The following is a 21,354-nucleotide window of genomic DNA, read 5'->3' on the forward strand; positions in this document are numbered from 1 at the left end:
AGTTTCAGCTCAGTGGATAAAATACAGGGTGGGTAAAAAAAAAAGTGAAACCCAAATGTCGGGACATCTGTTTTAGGGAAGTTCTGCATGTAGCACTTCCAACATCTAGCATTTGAAAGCCCAATTCATAAGCTTTCTTTGAGTACAAGAATCATTCAAATCACTTATGTACTTTTGAAGTTACGGAATTTTAAACACAACCTTTTCATATCTTAGATTTTGGAAGTGCTACATGCAGAACTTCACTAAAACAATGGTGCCGACATTTGGGTTTCGGGTTTTTTTACTCACCCTGTACATTTCGAGAAAACAAATTACAAAATGTATGCGCAAGTTTTTGTATCTTGTAACCAAATTCAGTTGCTAACACGCGTAAATATGTGTGTGTCCATAACTATATTTTGAAAACACTTTGTTATCAGCACCCAGACTCTAAGTGGTCTTGAACAGAGTGATAAATACCGATGGAGCACATATTTATTCCCATTCATAAATACCTTTTCAGTAAAAAAAATCATTTAATTCTTTCAAAACATCCCGATTTTGTTCAACAAATTGACTTTATGCTTTTTGAAACATCCCTCTTGCAAAATAATGGAGTGTTCAGCTGGCGAGTAAGATGTAAACAACCCTTTTATGGAGATTGACGCACGCGTATCATGTTCTGCGCGATGCCGCGCAGAACGCACCTGGCGCGTTGCGTTTTGAATTTAGAACTATAAAATTCTGACTCCCTGGTAGTGTTGCGCATGCCTACATGAGGATTGTGAACGTTCAACCAATGAAACGATAAGAGGCACTGGATTTTTAGGAGTCCACATTTTATTGTGACACTGGAAAAGTGTTTAAGACCAGCTAGCCATGTCTTTATCATCCGTTTAAGACCGGCCACGTGACGGGCTCTCGACCAATAGGAATGCGTAAACTGTCTTAGGTATTTATGAATGTTACTTTTCTTTTGAATGATATCATTTTAGGTGGAATAATTTCTCAGGATATGTGATACCAGTCCTTTCTTCACTTTGAGCAGGGTTTAACTGACATTAATTAGGTAGAAACTTTTCTTTTGGACATTCTTCTCTGGAATTTTGAACAAAATGCATGAAAAGAAAATGATCCTATATGCCTTTAAACACCAACAGGAGATTTCCTTGGGTGAGAATGCAGAGTGGAGCAGAGATCTGCGGAAGGATCTGCTGAGCTGTATTGGTCTGCACAACTGGCTGCTGATCTACACAGCGCGTGATAGCAAGAACGCCATGGAGTTCCTGAACGCCTTCAACACCGTGGCGCCACGTTTGGGAATGGAAACCAGACCACCCTTAATGTAAGGCTGTTTACAAGATTGTTAGTCGAGTTATTTGAGTCAAGTCCAACTCCAGGTGTTGAGGCAGTTGGGTCGAGTCCGAGTCCAAATTTGGAAGCAATAGGGTCGAGTCTGAGTCCAAGTTTGGAAGCAATAGGGTCGAGTCTGTGAGTCCAAGTTTGGAAGCAATTGGGTCGAGTCTGAGTCCAAATTTGGAAGCAGTTAGGTCGAGTCCGAGTCCAAGTTTTGAAGTGATGGGGTCGAGTCTGGAGTCCAAGCTGGAAGCAACTGGGTCTGAGTCAAGGTTTGAAAGCAGTTTGGTCGAGTCTGAATCCAAGTTTGGAAGCAGTTGGGTCAAGACTGAGTCCAGGTTTGGAAACAAATGGGTCGAGTCTGAGTCCAAGTTTGGAAGCAATTGGAACGAGTCTGAGTCCAACTTTGGAAGCAATTGGGTCGAGTCTGAGTCCAGGTTTGGAAGCAATTTTGTCGAGTCCGAGTCTGAGTCTCAAGTTGTCGGTCAGAGGGCGCTGTTCAAGATGGAAGTTTGCTCTCATTTTCCCTCTGTTACTTTGAGGTTTTAATCCAATTTTATCACCTTTCCTGTGTGCCATCCATCAACTTTTTAACAACTGCTGTCCTTTTGAGGAGTCATAGATCAAAGTAGAATGTATTTTGACAGGAATCTACAAATCACAGCCCGGATTTTTGTGATTGTTGTGATTGTTGTTCTGAACTGGAGGGCTTTTGTTGTGACTTTTACCAGCTCGCCCCAGAAACCACCTTTCAATAGGAGTTGTGCAGGTACGTTTGAAAACATGTTGACTATGCAGTCGCCTATGCTGGGCTACAATGACATTCCTGTTGTGGTTGGGAACCGGCCATTGAGACTTAACAGCTTTCGTGATGTATCCCGCACTCGCGACAATCTACTGCAAGTACATATGACACAACAACAACAACATCATCGAATGCAGTTGACCACGTTCTGCATGCTGAATGCTCGCAGTATCAAAAACAAAACAGATGAGTTTGTGGAGTTTGTGCGCGAAAATGATATGGATGTCATCGGGATTTCTGAGACTTGGCTGACTCCAAATGACCCGGCTGTTATTGCTGGTCTAACTCCCGATGGGTACTCGTTCCATCACGTACCACGAGCCAATAAGCGGGGAGGAGGTGTCGGCTTGTTGTACCGGAGCACCATCAGTGCATCAGTCCGTTCGTTTGTCTTGTCTGTCTGTTGTGTGTGTCTCTTAGTCTGTTGTTTACGTCTCTCTGTCGTGACCGTCGTGCTATTTACATTTTGTGCCGTGTGTGTTGTGTGTTAGTTCATCTGCCTGTCCATCGTTTGTCTCGAGCTTAATTGTGTGTTTTTGACAGTCTTTTATCAACCAGTGTGTGTGTCTTGTCTACTGTTAGTCCGTTCATCTGTTCGTCTAGTGTATGTTTCCCACTCTGTTGTGTAGATGTAAGTCTGTCCATTTATTTATATGCCTATATTAGACAAAACTTGTTCACCGACTTGTATTTGCATATTTTAAATTATTTTTAAGACTTCAATTTAATTGTAACTGGTTATTTGTAGTTCTGTAATGAAGCGTCTTGAGCGTCACTTTTTTTAATGTTTTTTTTTTTTATATTTGATATACGTTATGGCTTTCGTGCTATTAATTCTCTCTGTCATGGTCATCTCTCTGTTTACTTGATTGATGTTCTGTGTCTGTCCGTTTATATCTGCCTGTTTTAGACAATTTTAATTTGTACACCTTTTGTATTTTAAAATTTAACTGGTATATCCGTATTGATGTAAAGCGCCTTGTGCGTCAATTTTTAATTGCCTGTTTGTCTTATTCTTATTGCCTATCTTGACAGTTTGGCTGTCTTTTATCAACCATATTATTTTATAGTTATTTTAAAGGTTTTGTCTTGTATAAGTTTTAGTTTATTCTTAAATTTTAACCTGTTCATTTTTATTTCTGTGAAGCGCCTTGAGCGTCAATTTTGACGGATTTGGCGCTATACAAGAATTAGATATTATTATTATTATTAAGTTGCCAAAAACTTTTCTGTGGAGAGCAGTGAAGCATGACTGAATCTGCCTGCTTGCCATGAGCTTAACGACACCAAAACATTGTGCAGGGATTTGAAGTGTTTCTGTACTCCACAGAATATTGCCTCAAAATATTTTGAAGTGTGGATGCCAACTCGATTGGCTAAAGTGGTTTTGCCAATCTTGAAGGGCAGAATTTGTTGCTATCCTTTTTCTCTCTCTCTCATTATTTTTGTTGGTGTTCTTTAGATGTGAGTTACGTGATGACCGCACTGAAAGCTTTATTCGTGCCATCCGACAGAACTTGAGTCCCCAGACACAGATGGTGAGTGTGATTGAAGGCTGCCTTCTCAATTATGACTTGAAAGCCTGTACTCCCATAGCCTTGACCAAGTCTGTCTACTTGTTCCCTGAGAGAAGACTGTTTACCATAGCCCGTACTACTTATCATAGTGAGCATATAATGTGCGTCAAGGCTGTCTTTTGCCTCGACTGTTGGGGAAAAGTTAGATATGTGTGTGTGGGGCGTAAGCGTGCAGATAAGCAAGGGGATCATTGAGGCTACTGTGCACGGCGCAGTGTTGTGGCAATTCACATGTACAGTACAACGGGTACGCAAATCAGGCTAATATGTAGCGGCCGCTTGCTACGGGAACAAGTAGACAGACTTGGTTATGATCAAGGCTAGTATTCCCATCAAATGTCATTGCAAGCTGTTGTTTGAAGTGATTCTGTATACTCAGTCACCTCATTGCCTTACTTTCACAAAGCCTAATAAGCACTTTTACCAGTAGAGTTCAGAATTTTGTTTACCTTTTTGTTCCACCGTTACCCAGGTTGTGTGTATCCTACCAACTATTCGTAAGGATCGCTACGACGCCATCAAGAAGTTCTGCTGTCTAGAGGCCCCGGTACCCAGCCAGTGCATTGTGGGTCGCACTATCAACAAGAAACAGACCGTCATGTCCGTAGCTACCAAGATTGCTATGCAAATTAACTGCAAGATGGGCGGAGAGTTGTGGACAGTTTTAATTCCAGTAAGTCATACAATGGTATTCAATCTCATGAATATGTATGAGCCTGATGTTCTTTATTCATTTTTTGTAATCATGTCCAAAATATTGACAGTTTTAACGCGAAATTCAAAACAAGGTTTTTCCCAAATACGTCAATGTTGGCAGTTATTTTATGTTTGTATCCAAATGAGAAATTGTTGGCAAACATTTTCATTGTTAACGGTAGGCTTAGACGTGAGTCAATGTCATCTTAAACTGTTAGTCCCTGTACCGCCCCAAAGCACCCTACCTGTTAACTACTTATACTGCCCAAAACCACCTCAGCACTTTGCATTAAATACAGTGTATTACAGGCAAAAATAAGTCTATTACAATGTTATGTGTTTATTACTTAAAGTGCAGTAGATAAATTTGGTGTCTGGTTCTCAGACTGCGGCCTTACTATCATTGCATGAAAAAATAATCAGTGACCCGTCTAATTTCTGGGACACACTAGGGTTTTGTAACTGAGTCACCAAAAAATGTTCCAATTTTTAAAGGGGCTGCAGAGAAACCTTTAAAACATGACCATTAATTCAGGTAGAAACTTGAAAAAACAATTTTAACTAGAGGTTGTAGGAACAACTACACGGTGTTGGGCCATGGATTACCGAAAACTTTGCCACACACATCAACTCAAAATATGCATGTTTAAATCCATGTTTGACTTTTTCAACATTCCGCCAGAGGGCGCTCTAACATTTGATGACGTCTCCTGTAAAAAATTTGTACAGTACTGCCTAGGCAGACACTCACATCATTGAAAGCAAGTTCGCATCTTCTGCCAATTTCTAATAATAAGGCACTTCCGGTTTCGACCGGAAGGAAGGGTCACTTAATACCAAAAATGAAGACCCTGCAATATTGTATCGATTGCCATAAAAAAAACCAAATCAAATCTGTAGCAGTTGATTTTATATTGATTTTCAAAGATTAAATCTAGAAATTTTTGATTGCTTGTAATACGATACTTGATGACGTAATTATGACGTCTTTACCAAAAAGTTCAAGAGCTATTTTAACTGTGGTATATACAGCCATATCTTGATTATATCTATCACGGTATATTTTCTAGCAATTTTTTAAGGTTTAAAGGTCTTTTTATTGTAACTTCCGGTCTGATGACGTTATTATTTTTTTTTCGCGCACAGGTGTTGTCTGCATTACGGTCATCATGTATATTAATTTTGAAGCGATTACCACAAACTTCGCCACAGACATCAAGTGAAAATGCACTTTTGACATTTTTTAAGCTGCCGCTAGAGGGCGCTTCATGGCGTCACCCATTATTTTTTTGAAAGGTCAATCCAGGCAGACACTTAAAATGTTAAAAGCAAGTTCATATCTTTTTCCACTTTTAAATTATTAGGCACTTTCGGTTTCGACCGGAAGGAAGGGTCACGTGATTTTACGCGCACAAGTTAAAATGAAGATCATGTATTACCATGTCGATTCCCACAAATTTCAGGTTCCGGTCTCTCACAGTTGATTTTATATGGAATTTCAAAAATTAAATTTATTAAGCTTTGAAGTGACGTCACGTGACCCGTGATGACGTCATGATTACGTAATTGCAAAAAAGCACATCTGCGGTAGGTTGTGCATTCATGTATTGACAATTGAAGTTCAAATATGTTTTCAGTTTGACGGACAGTTCTGGAAACGAAATGTGTCTTGGAGAATAATAATAACATTGAACCCATACATGCAATAACAATAGGTGTTGGGCTAAAGCCCAACACCTAAAAAGTGCTCCCAAATTCATCCGTGTTGGCCATTTGTGAGAAACTGCTTAATTGTTAGCAACATTATACATGTAGTATGCTCTGTCTCCTGACGACGGGCAGAGTATACTGTCCGAAATGTTGAGTTTCTCCGCGGTTCTTTTCAGAACCTCACACACTCATAAAGAGATTTGTCACATCCATAGTGCTACTGTAAATCTTTATCTTATTGTGAAAATTTGTCAATCTACACAGCCAAATAAAGAGCTGGAGATTCCTTTACATTTTATGTAAATGTTTCACTTTTTGTAAGTTAGTTGCTTTGTGCAGATAGTTTTACATGAACCCTGTTACAGTTTTGAGTTTATTCACAAGTTCCAGTGAATTCATGTATTGATGCATGCTTGCAATACAATGAATTGGTGTTCTACAAAAGTTAAATAGCTTTGTCTTTGGCTCATTCTGTCTCCGTTTGTCTTCCCATTTATTACTTTCAGTCCAAAATGTTGATGATGGTGGTAGGAATCGACTCTTATCACGACTCCGCCACTAGAGGGCGTTCTGTCGGTGGCTTTGTCGCTTCCATGAATCACGACCTTAGCAGGTAAGTACACTATTTGGTCATTGTTTCACAGTGTTACTTTTCATGCAGTCGTAAGCAAAGTAGGCTGCACAGCTTGAGTAACTTGAGCCTCGCGGTTACTGTACACATGAGGAGCAGACAACATCACTTATAGCATGGTCAGTGTCGCTTGCAGAAAGTAAATATCTGCAGGAGTTGTTCTGAATCATGTCCCAATTCCGTGCTGTGGCCTTGTGGTTACGGGCATTGGATTCATGGTCTGCGGGTAATTCTGCAGGTTGTGGGTTCGAGTCCAGCTGGGGTTATGGTGCGTGTGCCCTTGGGCAAGGCACTTTATCACACCATTTGTTTCTCCCCACCCAGGAGTAAATGGTTACCTGTGAGGGCAGAGATAGTTATTGTGGTTGAATTAGCTTTCTTGCGCCTAACAGGCAGCATCGAGCTGTATACTACCCAGGGAGCTGAGATGGTATTTGGAATGTTTAATTGGCCCAATGAGCAGGGGTAATAATGATGTAGCACCATGAGCGCTGGTACCTGGAAGGTACGTGCGCTTTGTAAACACCCACTATTGGTATCATTCTTGGATAAACTTGATGCAATCCAAAATCACATCACAGATGTCATGCGCTGAAACGACCAATAAGCGCAGCCGTGCACGCCTGTGCGTCAAAGTTGATCAAAATGATCCTATGGACCTTTTAAAATATCCACTGTCACTCGCCATGTTATTGTGTTTCCAGGTACTTTTCACGATGTACATTCCAGCACACAGGACAGGAGCTCATTGATGGTCTGAAAGTCTGCATGACAAGTAAGTATCTGACGGAGCAAACATGCTTTGAGGGACAATAAGTGTGAAATAGCTTAATTTTTTCGTCCCAATTTTGCTTCTATCAGCGTCTCAATTTTGCTTCAAATCTCCATGCTATAGACCATTATCACGTTGCAGTTATCTTGATTTTTTTCCCATTCAAATCAACGCAACCAAAGTGAGGCTGGAGGAAAAAAAGTCTGGTTCCTTTTTGCACAAAAAAGGTTATCATTCAGTAGTGTTATAGGATACAGGGAACAGGACCGAAATGGCAGCATGATAAAGGTCTAATGCAATCTGCCACTCTGCCCCTCCCTTGGTTATGCTGCTGGTCATGACTTTTATTGCATGTATATTTTTTCGTTTAGGTGCATTGAGGAAGTTTAAAGAAATCAACGGTAAGTTGCCCGAGAGAGTCATCATCTATCGCGATGGCGTCGGCGATGGGCAACTGCCGGCTGTGGTGGAGTATGAACTACCGCAAGTAATTGATACCTTCAGGATGATAGAAACAGACTATAGGTAGGTTGAGCACTGTCACTAGTGTCATAGTTGAGTCCGTCACCAGTCCATCACACAAGTCGTAAGTAACAGCATAAACAGTGACAAAGGAATGTTTTCGTAGAGTTCGTTTGAATAGCTTGTGACGTGGCTTGTGATGGACTTGTGATGGACTAAACTACAGCGCGTCCCAAAATGCCCGCAACATATTTTTGCGAGGCTCTTGCGTCACTTTGGAGCACGTACTGCAATAATTTGTATATAATTTTAAAGTTTGGAATCTTAAGTTTATCCCTGGGAAGTATTGGTTTGATTTTCAAAAAAGTTTTGAAATGATTTGTGTTCAAATAAGGCATATCAAAAACAAATTTAACTGATTTCAAGGAAAATCAATCATCCACATTTTTTCTAATGTGGAAATGGTTTGTCATGATGCGACGATCTTGTCGTCTTTTACTTTCTGTGTTTTCTATTCTCTTTGATCCACGTAGACTACACCTTAAAAGAATTCACATTATTATTCTTCGCTTCAAGTTTTATTTTGAAGTTTTTAACCTAATGACTCGACTCGTTTCAACTCGAGTCACTTCTTTAAAATTACTAGACTCAACTCGAGTGACTACTTTGAAATAACTCGACTCAGCTCAAGTCACAAAATTAGGACTCGATACAACTCTGCCCAAAAAAAATATGTGACATGGTATATCTGTGTTGTTGCCTCAAATTATATTTCGTTTTGAATCTTTTACATTTTGCTTTTTGACATAGAAGTGCCGTTTACTAGTGTCTCATGTCATGATAGACAAGACTGTACCAATGTTGTCTTTGATTGTTTGTGTTCAGCCCTAAGTGCGCTGTGGTCGTCATTAAGAAGCGAATCAACAATAGATTTTGCTCCTTGAACCAAGGAAATCTCGTCAACCCATCCCCAGGAACGGTGATCGACTCGGTGGTCACAAAACCAGACTTGTAAGTAAACAACTCACTGGAAAAAAATCAAACAGAAAACAAATTATTATCCCTGTACACTGTAACTAACCAAAACTAAAAACCACAAATGTGGTGGTATAGAGGGCAGTGCCCGTAGAAGAGCGCGCCATATCTACACCTCATCGTTGCGCGATCATCCCCTTCAACAAATGGTTGAAGCCCACCACACTGTTGCGCGATCTTTCCCCTTAATTCTGCAGGTTGTGGGTTCGAGTTCAGCCTGGGGTTATGGTGCGCATGTGCCCTTGGGCAAGGCACTTTGTCACTCATTGCTGCTCCCCACCCAGGAGTAAATGGGTACCTGTGAGGGCAGAGATGGTTATTGTTGTTGAATTAGCTTTCGTGCGCCTAACAGGCAGCATCGAGCTGTATACTCCCCAGGGAGCTGAGATGGTATTTGGAATGTTTCATGGGCCCAATGAGCAGGGGTAATAATGATGTAGCCCTGTGAGCGCTGGTACCTGGAAGGTACGTGCTCTTTGTAAACACCCACTATTGGTATTATTCTTGGAAAAGCTTGATGCAATCCAAAATCACATCACAGATGCCATGCGCTGAACCGACTAATAATAGCAACCTTGCACGCCTTAAAGAAATGGTCGAGTCCATGCAGCCAACCCTAACCCTGCTCCGAGTATTTTTATGACCCTGCTGGATCCAACAATCACCAATAGATATTGAAGTATGAAGCCTGCTGAAACTATCATAATTTATTTTGACTGTATGTATCACTCTGACTGGTCTCCATTTTGTGTCCACAGATACGACTTCTTCCTTGTCAGTCAGTCTGTACGCCAGGGCACGGTCACTCCAACCAGTTACAATGTGATCTGGGACAACTCGGGTCTGGCACCAGACAGCATGCAAAGCCTGACCTACAAGCTCACTCATCTGTACTTCAATTGGCCGGTAAGGAGCGGGGCAAGTTATGAACAGCATTCCAAAGCACTGTAACTATCCTGTATGTATGGGGTGGGGGGGAGGGCTAATCGTCCTTGCAGCAAAAGCTGAATTGCAAAGGACGTAGCTACAATGTGGTCTAGCCAAAGGCATGTGAAGGCACCTTAGGCTGCCGCCATACAACCCAATGTCTGACCACGGAGCACAGCCAGATCAAAAGTATTGATTTTTGCAGAGGGAAGAAAACCAGAGGTCTAGGAGAAAAAGCATCATGGCATCATTATGACCCGAGCTGGGAATCGAACCCAGGCCACAGAGTTGGCTTCGGTATGTGCATGTCATAAGACATGTCATTAGGGAACAAAGATGGCAGACGCCTGCTTCAGTATGTGCAATGTCATAAGACACGTCATGAGGGAACAAAGATGGCAGACGGCTGCTTCAGTATGTGCAACGTCATAAGACATGTCATGAGGGAACAAAGATGGCAGACGGCTGCCTCAGTATGTGCATGTCATAAGACACGTCATGAGGGAACAAAGATGGCAGACGGCTGCTTCAGTATGTGCTATGTCATAAGACACGTCATGAGGGAACAAAGATGGCAGACGGCTGCTTCCGTATATGTGCAATGTTATAAGACATGTCATGAGGGAACAAAGATGGCAGACGGCTGCTTCGGTATGTGCATGTCATAAGACACGTCATGAGGGAACAAAGATAGCAGACAGCTGCTTCAGTATGTGCATGTCATAAGACACGTCATGAGGGAACAAAGATGGCAGACGGCTGCTTCAGTATGTGCATGTCATAAGACACGTCATGAGGGAACAAAGATGGCAGACGGCTGCTTCAGTATATGTGCAATGTTATAAGACATGTCATGAGGGAACAAAGATGGCAGACGGCTGCTTCGGTATGTGCATGTCATAAGACACGTCATGAGGGAACAAAGATGGCAGACGGCTGCTTCAGTATATGTGCAATATTATAAGACATGTCATGAGGGAACAAAGATGGCAGACGGCTGCTTCGGTATGTGCATCCCAGCTAACACATTCACGTTGTGACAACGTTGCCAGAAGGTCAGGTTTTCGTTGCCGCAACGTGAGGAAAATGACGTTGCGGCAACGTAAAAATGTCGACTCGCGTGCGCGTTGCTACAACGTTATCACGCAACGTTACAATGACGTTTCCACAACGTAAACGCAACATACATCACAACTTTTGTTTGGTCGTGATTGCACATGATTACCACCTTGACGCCACGTTATTTGCGACCAAATTGACACATAACAGCAACTTCTACGCACGTTTCTACAACCTTTTGGCGACATGATTACCACTTGATTAGCACGTTACTGCAACCTAATTGGGGACGTCACTGCAACTTACTGGACACGTTAATGCAACTTATTGTACACGTTAAAGCAACGTATTGGACACGTTTAAGCAACTTTATGGGCACGTTTCTGCAACTTTATGGGGACGTTACTGCAACTTTATGAGGACATTGCTGCAACTTTGTGGGCACGTTGTTGCAGCTAAATGGGACGTTTCTGCAACTTTAAAGGCACGTTGCTGCAACTTTTCGGACACGTTACTACAACTTAATGGACATGTTGCTGCCACCTTACTGCAACCTACTGGGCATTTATGGAGAAATGTTTCTGAAAACGATAACAAAATAATTAAACATACATGTAATTCATGTTTCTCTAATTTTATTACAAAGAGTGTTCAGAAACAACAGCATGAAAAAACATTACTAAAATGCAATCACTAAAACGGTAAGTGTAATTAATACTCACTGCAATTATTTGGACAGATCAATATGCACATTTTACTACAGTGTCCATTTCGTGAATGGTATAAAATTAAAGTCTTTTACTTAAATCCACAATAAGGAATTCACGCCTTAGTGACCGGGCTGAGCTCTAACGATCGGTTCATACTTCAAGTGAAAGCAAATTTTGATATGTTGACATCGAAACCATTTGACTCAAAATTGCCCAGAGTAAAATGTGGTACACTCTTTTTTCCCCCAATTTTTTAGCGCTGGCGTTAATGATTGCCGTAACTTCACAAAGTGAATTGCCGTAACTTCACAGAGTATGAACCGACCTTTTAACAAGACAATAACGTTGTTACTGAGCAATTAGAAGATAAAGGGTCTGGTCACCAATAATATAGCCAGAGCCGGAATGCAAGGGCTATTATCGTCGACCTAGCCACTAACCGGTTTTATACATCACCTTTAAAGGGGCTCCATATCACAATGTTACCCACACTAGAGAATACCTATTCATGTATTGGATCAATTCATGAAAAATACACAGTGCTATACGTAACGTACATTCAAGCAAAAGTATGGTTTCAAATAGTATTTGAACATTAGTATTTTCCACTGTCCGTGATGAGAAATATAGTATAGGAAGGCGACTTCCACATCGAACAAATAAAATAGATCCGACAACTTTTAATCTACTGAATCACATGCTTTTTAAATCTGTCCTCTATCTAAATCCTTCATTTTCGTTCTCTCCCATGGAACATCTTCAAAAGAAAACTCAAAGGAATTGTTTTGGTTTTTTTGTAGCTACAGAGTCTATGAAAAAGAATAACACTTGAAAGGGATACTTGAATAGCGTTTGTTGGTGAAGATATATTTGTATGCAGGGAACTTGCAAAAAACCTGCATTTTAAAATATTGACATTTCAACATGATTTTCTTTGAATACCTCCATGCACATTGGCTAATTGCCCAATCTATGTTTTAGAGTAACATTCATTTAATGGAACCTTTCATAGAAGACTATCCAGATGTAGAAGTAAGTGGATTCCTTGTTCAGCAAGGTTGTCAATATGGCACTTCTCCAAAGACACGAATCTGACAAGAAAATAAGGAAAACAAAAAACAATGTATCAATTATTTAAACATTATGAACTATTTAATGTTTGCTGCCTTAGGCTTAAAACACTCACTGCGTGTCACGCTGGCTCACCAGATGTGAAATTTAAAACTACATGTATATCCAGATAATGTCTGTCTTCTCAATACATGTAGGCTACTTCAAACAGAGCTGTGCCTGTGTTTCTACATGTACAATCTTTAACCCACGAGAGACAAATTTAAAGGGTAACCAAAAACCCTGGTTGAGAGTTAAAGCGCCAGCCTGTTTTAAGCATTTGTATGTAATCTAAACAACTTCATGTTCAAATGTATGTACGTAACGATCAAAATGTTGGTTCTTTCGCAAGTTTATGGTCTTGGTGGTCGGCATTGCATTAGGTCTATGGTGCTCGTTTCAGAAGTCTATACATGTATAGAAGGTCAGTGTATGTTGAATTACTTACAGCAACAACATTGAAGAGATGTACGGGGTGGTTTTCAAAATAATTAGAAACTTCCTCCCTCGAAGACTGCTGAAGTTAAAAGTTTAAACTTGCCACATCCTGCAGCCAGTGCACTCACGTATGTACTGCCTACCTGGAGAAAGTAACGATGTTTTTTAAGGTTGAGAAATATATAAAACTAATCAAGTTTGAACAAAGTGTAAATATGATGTCCCCGTGCTCTTTAACCCACATAATGTCTTATTTTCACGAAAAAAACTAGGCTACAAATGACCCTTTTTAGAAAAGGCTTTTATAGTTCGCGTATTTTTCATTGATCTTGTAACAGTGCTGACCTGGCCCTGAACCCTACTCCACACACTTTGGTCAAACTCCCTTAAATCACGCCAAGCCCTGGGAGCTATACAGCCCGAAAGCCCGGATTGAAACTGTATACACTTGTTATGTACAAGCCAACGAAAGCCAGATGACCGTTTATACGTGTACAGTCCTGGTACGTGAACTTTAGGCCTGACCCTTGGGACTGAAATGCTAATGCGCGTTGCTATTAGTATTACAACCGTACACTGTGTCTTTGAGCGGGAATTTTATAACGGACTGTTTATGCTTAAATTTGCGCTAGTTTTAGTTGAGAGAAAATCAAATCAGATCTATAAATTAAGAGATACCCCAGGTAACAATTTCACGGTTGTTGGCTCGGGTATCATGGGTATCTCAATACAATATGTTACAGTTTGATTAATTCATCAATTTGAAAAAAATACAAACATAAGCCTATACTATAGTACACAAATCAAAAGTCTTCTCGATATAATGTATACACTTCCAACATTTTGCCATTTGCTCAAACAATATCTGTTTTATCTAAAAATATAACTATCGAACAAATAACTTTCCAACCTAAAGTGTTGTTTAAAAGGTCTAACATGTCTCACATGAATTCAAGTAAATCTGATCCACATGTATATTATTTCCTTGGAATATTACCAAGATTTTATTATTAAATTGAAAACCAGATGACTTGAACATTTCTTTCAGTGTATGATCCTCCAAAACTGTTCGCATTGACGAGCCTCCAATCTCAATTGAGGCACATATTTTCACTCTTAATTAATCTACATTTATTCTGATCGAGTCTGAAGAACTTTTTCAACATTTATAAAAAAAAAACCAAGATGATAGGCATAGAAAAATCTTCATTTTTTTACAGCGACTTTGTTCGAAAAGTTGTTTTACTTTAATTTGATCCAATTTCTTCAGATTTTTAGACAATGTGTTCGACACAAGAATGAAGCCAAGATACAGAAAAAGTCATTCCTACCTTCTAAGAAATGCTGTAGTGAAAATAACTTGCTTGGTGATCATGGCTAATTCACATCAACTGGACGGCGAGTCGGCGACCGTTATACTAGTGAGCTGCTGCTGCTAGATCGCTGACTCGACTGAGCAGAGCGATTCAAATAGGCTATCACGCGGTCTGGACGTGGAATTTCTGCTGACGCGCATGCGCCATGGTAATATTTTCTTTGAGAACAGGAATCATATTTCAAGTTACGTTGGTGTGTGCAATAAATATATACATTGAGTATACAACAATGAATATGAGCGGGAAACAGTCGCGCTTTGACCACGATCTCATCCATCTTGGACCATTAGAACAACACATGGAAACATTATATTCCTACAACGACAAAACAAACATGATGATGTTCGAAATTTCATGAGTTACATTATTAATGCAAGGCGGCACCCAAATGTTCATTATTATCAAATAAAACATCATTGATTAAAACATTATGTTCACTTCACATTCAGTAAATCGTAATCACAATGTTTTTGTCAATACCACAACAGCATGGATCATAACCCACAGCATAATTACAACTTAAATTCAGTGTCAAAACACCTTTATAAAACGTAACAGCAACGTGAGGTTCACAACATAGCAGCAACGCTGTGAAAATACCAAACTGCAACGTCACGACAACATGATATTTACAACTTAACAACGACATTATGATGAGACTTTTATGCAACGTCATCATAACGTCATGAACACAGCAACGTGGTGTAAATTTTTATCTACAACGTCATGACAACGTGAGATTGACAACATACCAACAACGTTGTGAAAGTACCCACATACAATCTTACAACAACGTCATGATTATTACATCACAGCAACGTTTTGAAATACCAAACTACAACGTCGTGTCAATGTAATTTTCACAACTGAAAAAAACGTTATAAAATAACGTAGATGGAACGTTAACTCAACGTCATGATTATAACCTCACAGCAACGTTGTAAATATTCTAAATTACAACGTTCTGACAACGTAACATTGACAACTTAAAAACAACGTCATGAAAACACCTACATTTAACGTAACCACAACGTCAGATTTATTACTTTATTACAACGATTGTGAAACGACCACCATACAACGTCAATAAAATGTCATATGATGACTTTCGTACAACGTTGTACAAATTACCAATATACAACATTTTTACAACCAACAATTATACAGTCAAACGTTGTGTCAAGGTTGCTTGAATGTCATCGTGACACGTTACCAAATGACAACATTTTCACAACTTTGCACAACGTTGTGGCAACGTGATGTGTTAGCTGGGATGTCATAAGACACGTCATGAGGGAACAAAGATGGCAGAGTGCTGCTTCAGTATGTGCAATGTCATAAGACATGTCATGAGGGAACAAAGATGGAAGACCGCTGCTTCAGTATGTGCAACGTCATAAGACACGTCATGAGGGAACAAAGATGGCAGACTGCTGCTTCAGTATGTGCAATGTTCTAAGACATGTCATGAGGGCACAAAGATGGCAGACGGCTGCTTCAGTATGTGCATGTCATAAGACATGTCATGAGGGAACAAAGATGGCAGACGGCTGCTTCAGTATGTGCAATGTCATAAGACATGTCATGAGGGCACAAAGATGGCAGACGGCTGCTTCAGTAGCAGTGTCATAAGACATGTCATGAGGGAACAATGATGGCAGACGGCTGCTTCAGTATGTGCAATGCCATAAGACACTTCATGAGGGAACAAAGATGGCAGACAGCTGCTTCAGTATGTGCAATGTCATAAGACATGTCATGAGGGAACAAAGATGGCAGACGCCTGCTTCAGTATGTGCAATGTCATAAGACACGTCATGAGGGAACAAAGATAGCAGACAGCTGCTTCAGTATGTGCATGTCATAAGACACGTCATGAGGGAACAAAGATGGCAGACGGCTGCTTCAGTATGTGCATTTCATAAGACATGTCATGAGGGAACAAAGATGGCAGACGGCTGCTTCAGTATATGTGCAATGTTATAAGACATGTCATGAGGGAACAAAGATAGCAGACGGCTGCTTCAGTATGTGCATGTCATAAGACATATGTTATGAGGGAACAAAGATGGCAGACGGCTGCTTCAGTATGTGCATGTCATAAGACACGTCATGAGGGAACAAAGATGGCAGAGTGCTGCTTCAGTATGTGCAATGTCATAAGACATGTCATGAGGGAACAAAGATGGCAGACGGCTGCTTCAGTATGTGCAACGTCATAAGACATGCCATGAGGGAACAAAGGGCAAGTTCGCGCAAGGACTATAGTTAACCATTGGTCGACTAACGCTTGCCCGAACTCTGTCTAGTCGACGATAGTTGACTACTCTAGTCGACTATTTGGAACCAGCCTACTGGGGTTGGTTGCTTCGCTGGTAACCATAGCCGCGCGCATTCATAACGCTAGCAGGGAGCCAGGATCCAGAAGTTTTGCGATGCCATTTTGACTAGCGTTTGACTAGAGACGTTCACACGTTGCTATCAGTGCGCAGGCGTAAGGTACGTCACAAATCAACTACTAGTCGACTAATGGTCCTTGCCCGAACTTGGCCAAAGATGGCAGACTGCTGCTTCAGTATGTGCAATGTTCTAAGACATGTCATGAGGGCACAAAGATGGCAGACGGCTGCTTCAGTATATGCATGTCATAAGACATGTCATGAGGGAACAAAGATGGCAGACGGCTGCTTCAGTATGTTCACTATGTCAGCAGACATGCCATAAGGGAACAAAGATGGCAGACTGCTGCTTCAGTATGTGCAATGTCATAAGACATGTCATGAGGGAACAAAGATGGCAGACGGCTGCTTCAGTATATGCAATGTCATAATACTTGTCATGAGGGAACAAAGATGGCAGACGGCTGCTTCAGTATGTGCAATGTCATAAGACATATGTCATGAGGGAACAAAGATGGCAGATGGCTGCTTTAGTATGTGCAATGTTATAAGACACGTCATGAGGGAACAAAGATGGCAGACGGCTGCTTCAGTATGTGCAATGTCATAAGACATGTCATGAGGGAACAAAGATGGCAGACGGCTGCTTCAGTATGTGCAATGTCATAAGACATGTCATGAAGGAACAAAGATGGCAGACGGCTGCTTCAGTATACACATGTCTTTAAGACAGTACAGAAATTATAGAGTTCAGTGTCTAGTTCCATACTCATCTTGTTTGTTTCTTCTGTTGTTTTGCAGGGAACCATTCGTGTACCAGCCCCCTGCCTCTACGCTCACAAGCTGTCTTTTCTTGTTGGCCAAAGCCTCCACAAAGAGCCCCGGATTGAGTTGGCTGACCGGCTGTTCTTCCTATAGGCAGTAATACCAGGGGTAATATGTAAACAATAGCTTACGTTTGCCAACGTTAGCAGCTTTTGCTCAAGTGGGACTGACTTTTTTCTGCTGACATTTGCGAATGTTAACAACAAAGGCATACGGTCTTCCTGTGTCGTATTATCACAAATTTAACTTTCATGCTGTAACGCTAAAGCTTCATGCTGAAGATGTCTTCACTGTTTTGCTCATAGAAAATTTGGAAATTAGCATAAACAAAGTGACTGGAAAGATTCAAAATAATGTAAATGGGGCACAAAACAGCAATTAACGATTACTCCTCTTTCAGTTTGTCATCAGTTAAAAAAAACATGAAAACTACTTCATGATGAGGGTTTTGAGGTCACAAGAAGTTGGGTCATTCCATGGGTCGGATGGTCACCATCTCAGATTTTATTTTTAATATTCTTCCATAAGATCCAATTGTTTGTTATTCTGTAGGATCCAAATTGTTGCAATTTTCCATAAGATCCAGTTTTTGCAATCTTCCATACGATCCAATTGTTGCGTTATTCCAATTGTTGCAATGTTTTTAAGTTCAAAAGAAAAGTTAATTAAGAATTTTTTGTTGTAGAATTGTGAACTTGCACAAAATGTAGGCTTGTAGATATTAGGTGAAATTTTTAAACGTGATTTACTTCAAGTTGCAAAGTTTAAAAAACATCACAATTTTCTGAGGTTTCTACAAGTCTTTTCGAAGTGTATAGCAGTTACAATGTAGAAAATCCATGATGTGGTTTGTTATTTGACTGAAGCATGACAGCAGTGTTTTATTCATCTTACATCCTGCCAAAATGCCTTTGAACAAAAATAATGACTTTGTTAATCTTAAAAATGTATTTTTTTATACCTACAATTTTCGCTGTTTTACAAAATGTGAATCAAAATTGATGTTACTTTTTTGTAAGAAATGTCAGCAATTGCAGATTGAAGTCTAGCAGTGATGTATAGTCAAAGGGGCTTTGAATCAGACTTTGAACATGGACACGTCACTTTGCCGTATGTAGGCTTACAATGTTGCCAAATTTCTGATTGGTATTCTTAACCCAGCCTAGTGTTTGCATGGCACTTGTGTTCTTGAGCAAGCCACTTTACTGTGACTTTATACTCTCGACACCGTGTACTGAGAAACCCAAATCTTAACATAGTGCAACCATGCAGCACAAGAAAACAGACTTTTGCTTGAAGTCCAACACATAGACCTCATGCATCACAGGCATCTCAGAGGCTGTTCGTTGTTATTTTAATCTAGTAACAATGAATACACAAAAGGTAGACTCATGCCTAGCCAAGCAATACAAAACCATTGCCCTCTAACTCCGCCCTAATGCATAAGGTAATAAACATTTCCATAACTGTTATAATATTACAGATGCCAACCCATACAAGTTACATGCTCCAGCACGACGGACAAGGCATGCACATGAACACATCTTCCGTGTCCCATGGAGTCGCGTTGAAGTGACAAAGCGTGGATTTGTTTCTAGGATCTCTACCACCTACAATGGGCTCCATGGGAAATGCGATGTGTTCGGTGCACCGTCTCTTCATGCTTTCCGTAGACAGGTGTCCCGTGCTCTTTCAAATACAAGTGGTTAATGTATGAATGTTTTACCTTTTTTAATGCATTGTTGCTTTCATTTTTAACTCACTTGAATGAATTGTCATCGATTACTTCAAATATATGTATTACCATCCATTTTTTGCAACTCCTTTTAATATTTTTATACTGTCATCACTTCTCTGCAAATTTAGTTCCTTTCATGTGATTTGTTTTTATTATTTTTATTTCTGTAACAAAATTATTGCTATCTTGTTTTTTCGTAGATAGTGTATTTTTTCTTACTTTTTTGTTCTGCTTTCTTTTGTTCAGTTTTGTTCTGTTCTGCTTGGATTGGATTTTTGTTTTTTGTTTTGTTTTGTTCTGTCTTGCACTGTTTGTTTGTTTTTTTATTTTGTTTTCCTTGTCTTGTCTTGTTTTTGTTTTGTTTAGTTAGGTTTGTTGTTTTGTTTCACTCTCCTTTTTTTCTCTTCTTTTTGTTATATTGTTTTGTTAGTTTTGTTGTTGTCTTTGTGTTTGTCTCAAGTATATGTGCGTTGTGTCTTCTGGGTTTTTTTTGTATCCATTACTTTTAGCATTTTATATATCTAAATATGCATATCCAATGAAATCGTCTCCTATCCCAATTCACAGTGCTTGTTTCAACCCTACATACATATAATTTGTTTTTAGTTTGTTTTTATAACATCAATATATATTTTTTATAATGATTCTTTTTGATCATATTTGTGTATATATATTTATATATATATATTTTTTTTTTTAAATAATTGTATAATATTTTTTAACCAGTCCTGTAATTGGCGGTTTGTTCTGCTGTTGGATGTGGATAATAAATAAATAAATACATAAGGTCTATTAGTACTGGTCTGTAATGTTTCAAATCATGTCATAGGTTTCTTCATAAACTCTTTTCACAGCCTTGCATCCAGTCTGCTAAAACTGTCCATCTTTTCAAGTTGGACAGACATGCACATAGACAGATAGATTGTAATGATTATATAGTGCTGTCCATCGTATCAACAATCTGAAAGTGCCCCGTTCATCAGGCCACGAGACCACGCGGCAGCTGATATATATCAGCACACATTCGGTCTTCTACCCTCACAGTATACTGATTTGTACTCCTGGGTGGAGAGAGGCAATTGTAGGAAAGTGTCCTGCCCAAGGACACAAACACCATGTTCCTGGCAGGGTTCGAACCCCGTAACCACAGGACCATGGCATTCTTTAGCCAATCTACACTTGAAATGTTAAAATTGGTCATTATTCAAAATCAGTGGCAATAGTTGATAAGATAGAGGAAACTTCTGGGTTTTTCTTTTTATTTGAATGAAGACATTAATTATACTTGAATCTCATATTTACCTTATTAAAAAAATGGCAAAGTTGTCTATAGGTTTTCCGGGCTATTTTAAAATGTTTATCATTCGAATTCACCGTTTTTTAATATTCAAATTCGTCAATCAACATCGATTTAGTGCACTTCCAGTGTTTAATTTCGTCTTTTGTCAGACAATTTTAAATTTAGTTCAAACAAATTCAAACAAGAGCACACGTTCGATTTCGTCTCGTCCACGCCAAACCTTGTTATTCAGAATTCAAATTCGTCTAATTGATTTATATCGGACGAATTCGATCTCTGAATGCTGCCATTCGGCAACAGCTTATACGAATTTGATGTGTAATGACAAATATTCTTGACCCGGTGACCAAAGAGGGTGACTAAACTTTGAAATTGAATAGTAAATGACTGAATTGGTTTTGTTAAAAGCGTGTGAAATTTTTCTCGGACGAAATTGAATGTTAAAG

The 21,354-nt window shown here is 39.8% G+C and overlaps 1 protein-coding gene and 1 long non-coding RNA gene across 3 annotated transcripts in view; one reads left to right on the forward strand and one right to left on the reverse strand.

Moving 5' to 3' along the window:
- LOC119719434 (piwi-like protein 1) overlaps window positions 1–20,898 on the forward strand; it is a 42,905-nt gene extending 22,007 nt beyond the window's left edge. For both annotated transcript variants that reach the window (XM_038188891.1, XM_038188892.1), the window contains exons 12-21: window positions 1,143–1,327; window positions 3,606–3,681; window positions 4,193–4,393; window positions 6,633–6,739; window positions 7,462–7,532; window positions 7,901–8,054; window positions 8,877–9,002; window positions 9,785–9,932; window positions 17,847–19,317; window positions 20,396–20,898. In XM_038188891.1, the coding sequence (XP_038044819.1) occupies window positions 1,143–1,327; window positions 3,606–3,681; window positions 4,193–4,393; window positions 6,633–6,739; window positions 7,462–7,532; window positions 7,901–8,054; window positions 8,877–9,002; window positions 9,785–9,932; window positions 17,847–17,963 (1,185 nt within the window). In that variant the 3' untranslated portion in view covers window positions 17,964–19,317; window positions 20,396–20,898. The remainder of the gene's footprint in view (window positions 1–1,142; window positions 1,328–3,605; window positions 3,682–4,192; window positions 4,394–6,632; window positions 6,740–7,461; window positions 7,533–7,900; window positions 8,055–8,876; window positions 9,003–9,784; window positions 9,933–17,846; window positions 19,318–20,395) is intronic.
- On the reverse strand, window positions 11,941–14,924 carry LOC119719435. The gene is made up of 3 exons (XR_005269931.1): window positions 14,602–14,924; window positions 13,281–13,413; window positions 11,941–12,813 (listed from the first exon to the last, which is right to left on the reverse strand). It is a non-coding gene; the product is annotated as an uncharacterized LOC119719435 (long non-coding RNA).
- Window positions 20,899–21,354: the final 456 nt, after the last annotated feature.

The sequence above is a fragment of the Patiria miniata genome, unplaced genomic scaffold (assembly GCF_015706575.1).
Source record: "Patiria miniata isolate m_02_andy unplaced genomic scaffold, ASM1570657v1 HiC_scaffold_8, whole genome shotgun sequence".
NCBI classification, from domain to species: Eukaryota; Metazoa; Echinodermata; class Asteroidea; order Valvatida; family Asterinidae; genus Patiria; species Patiria miniata.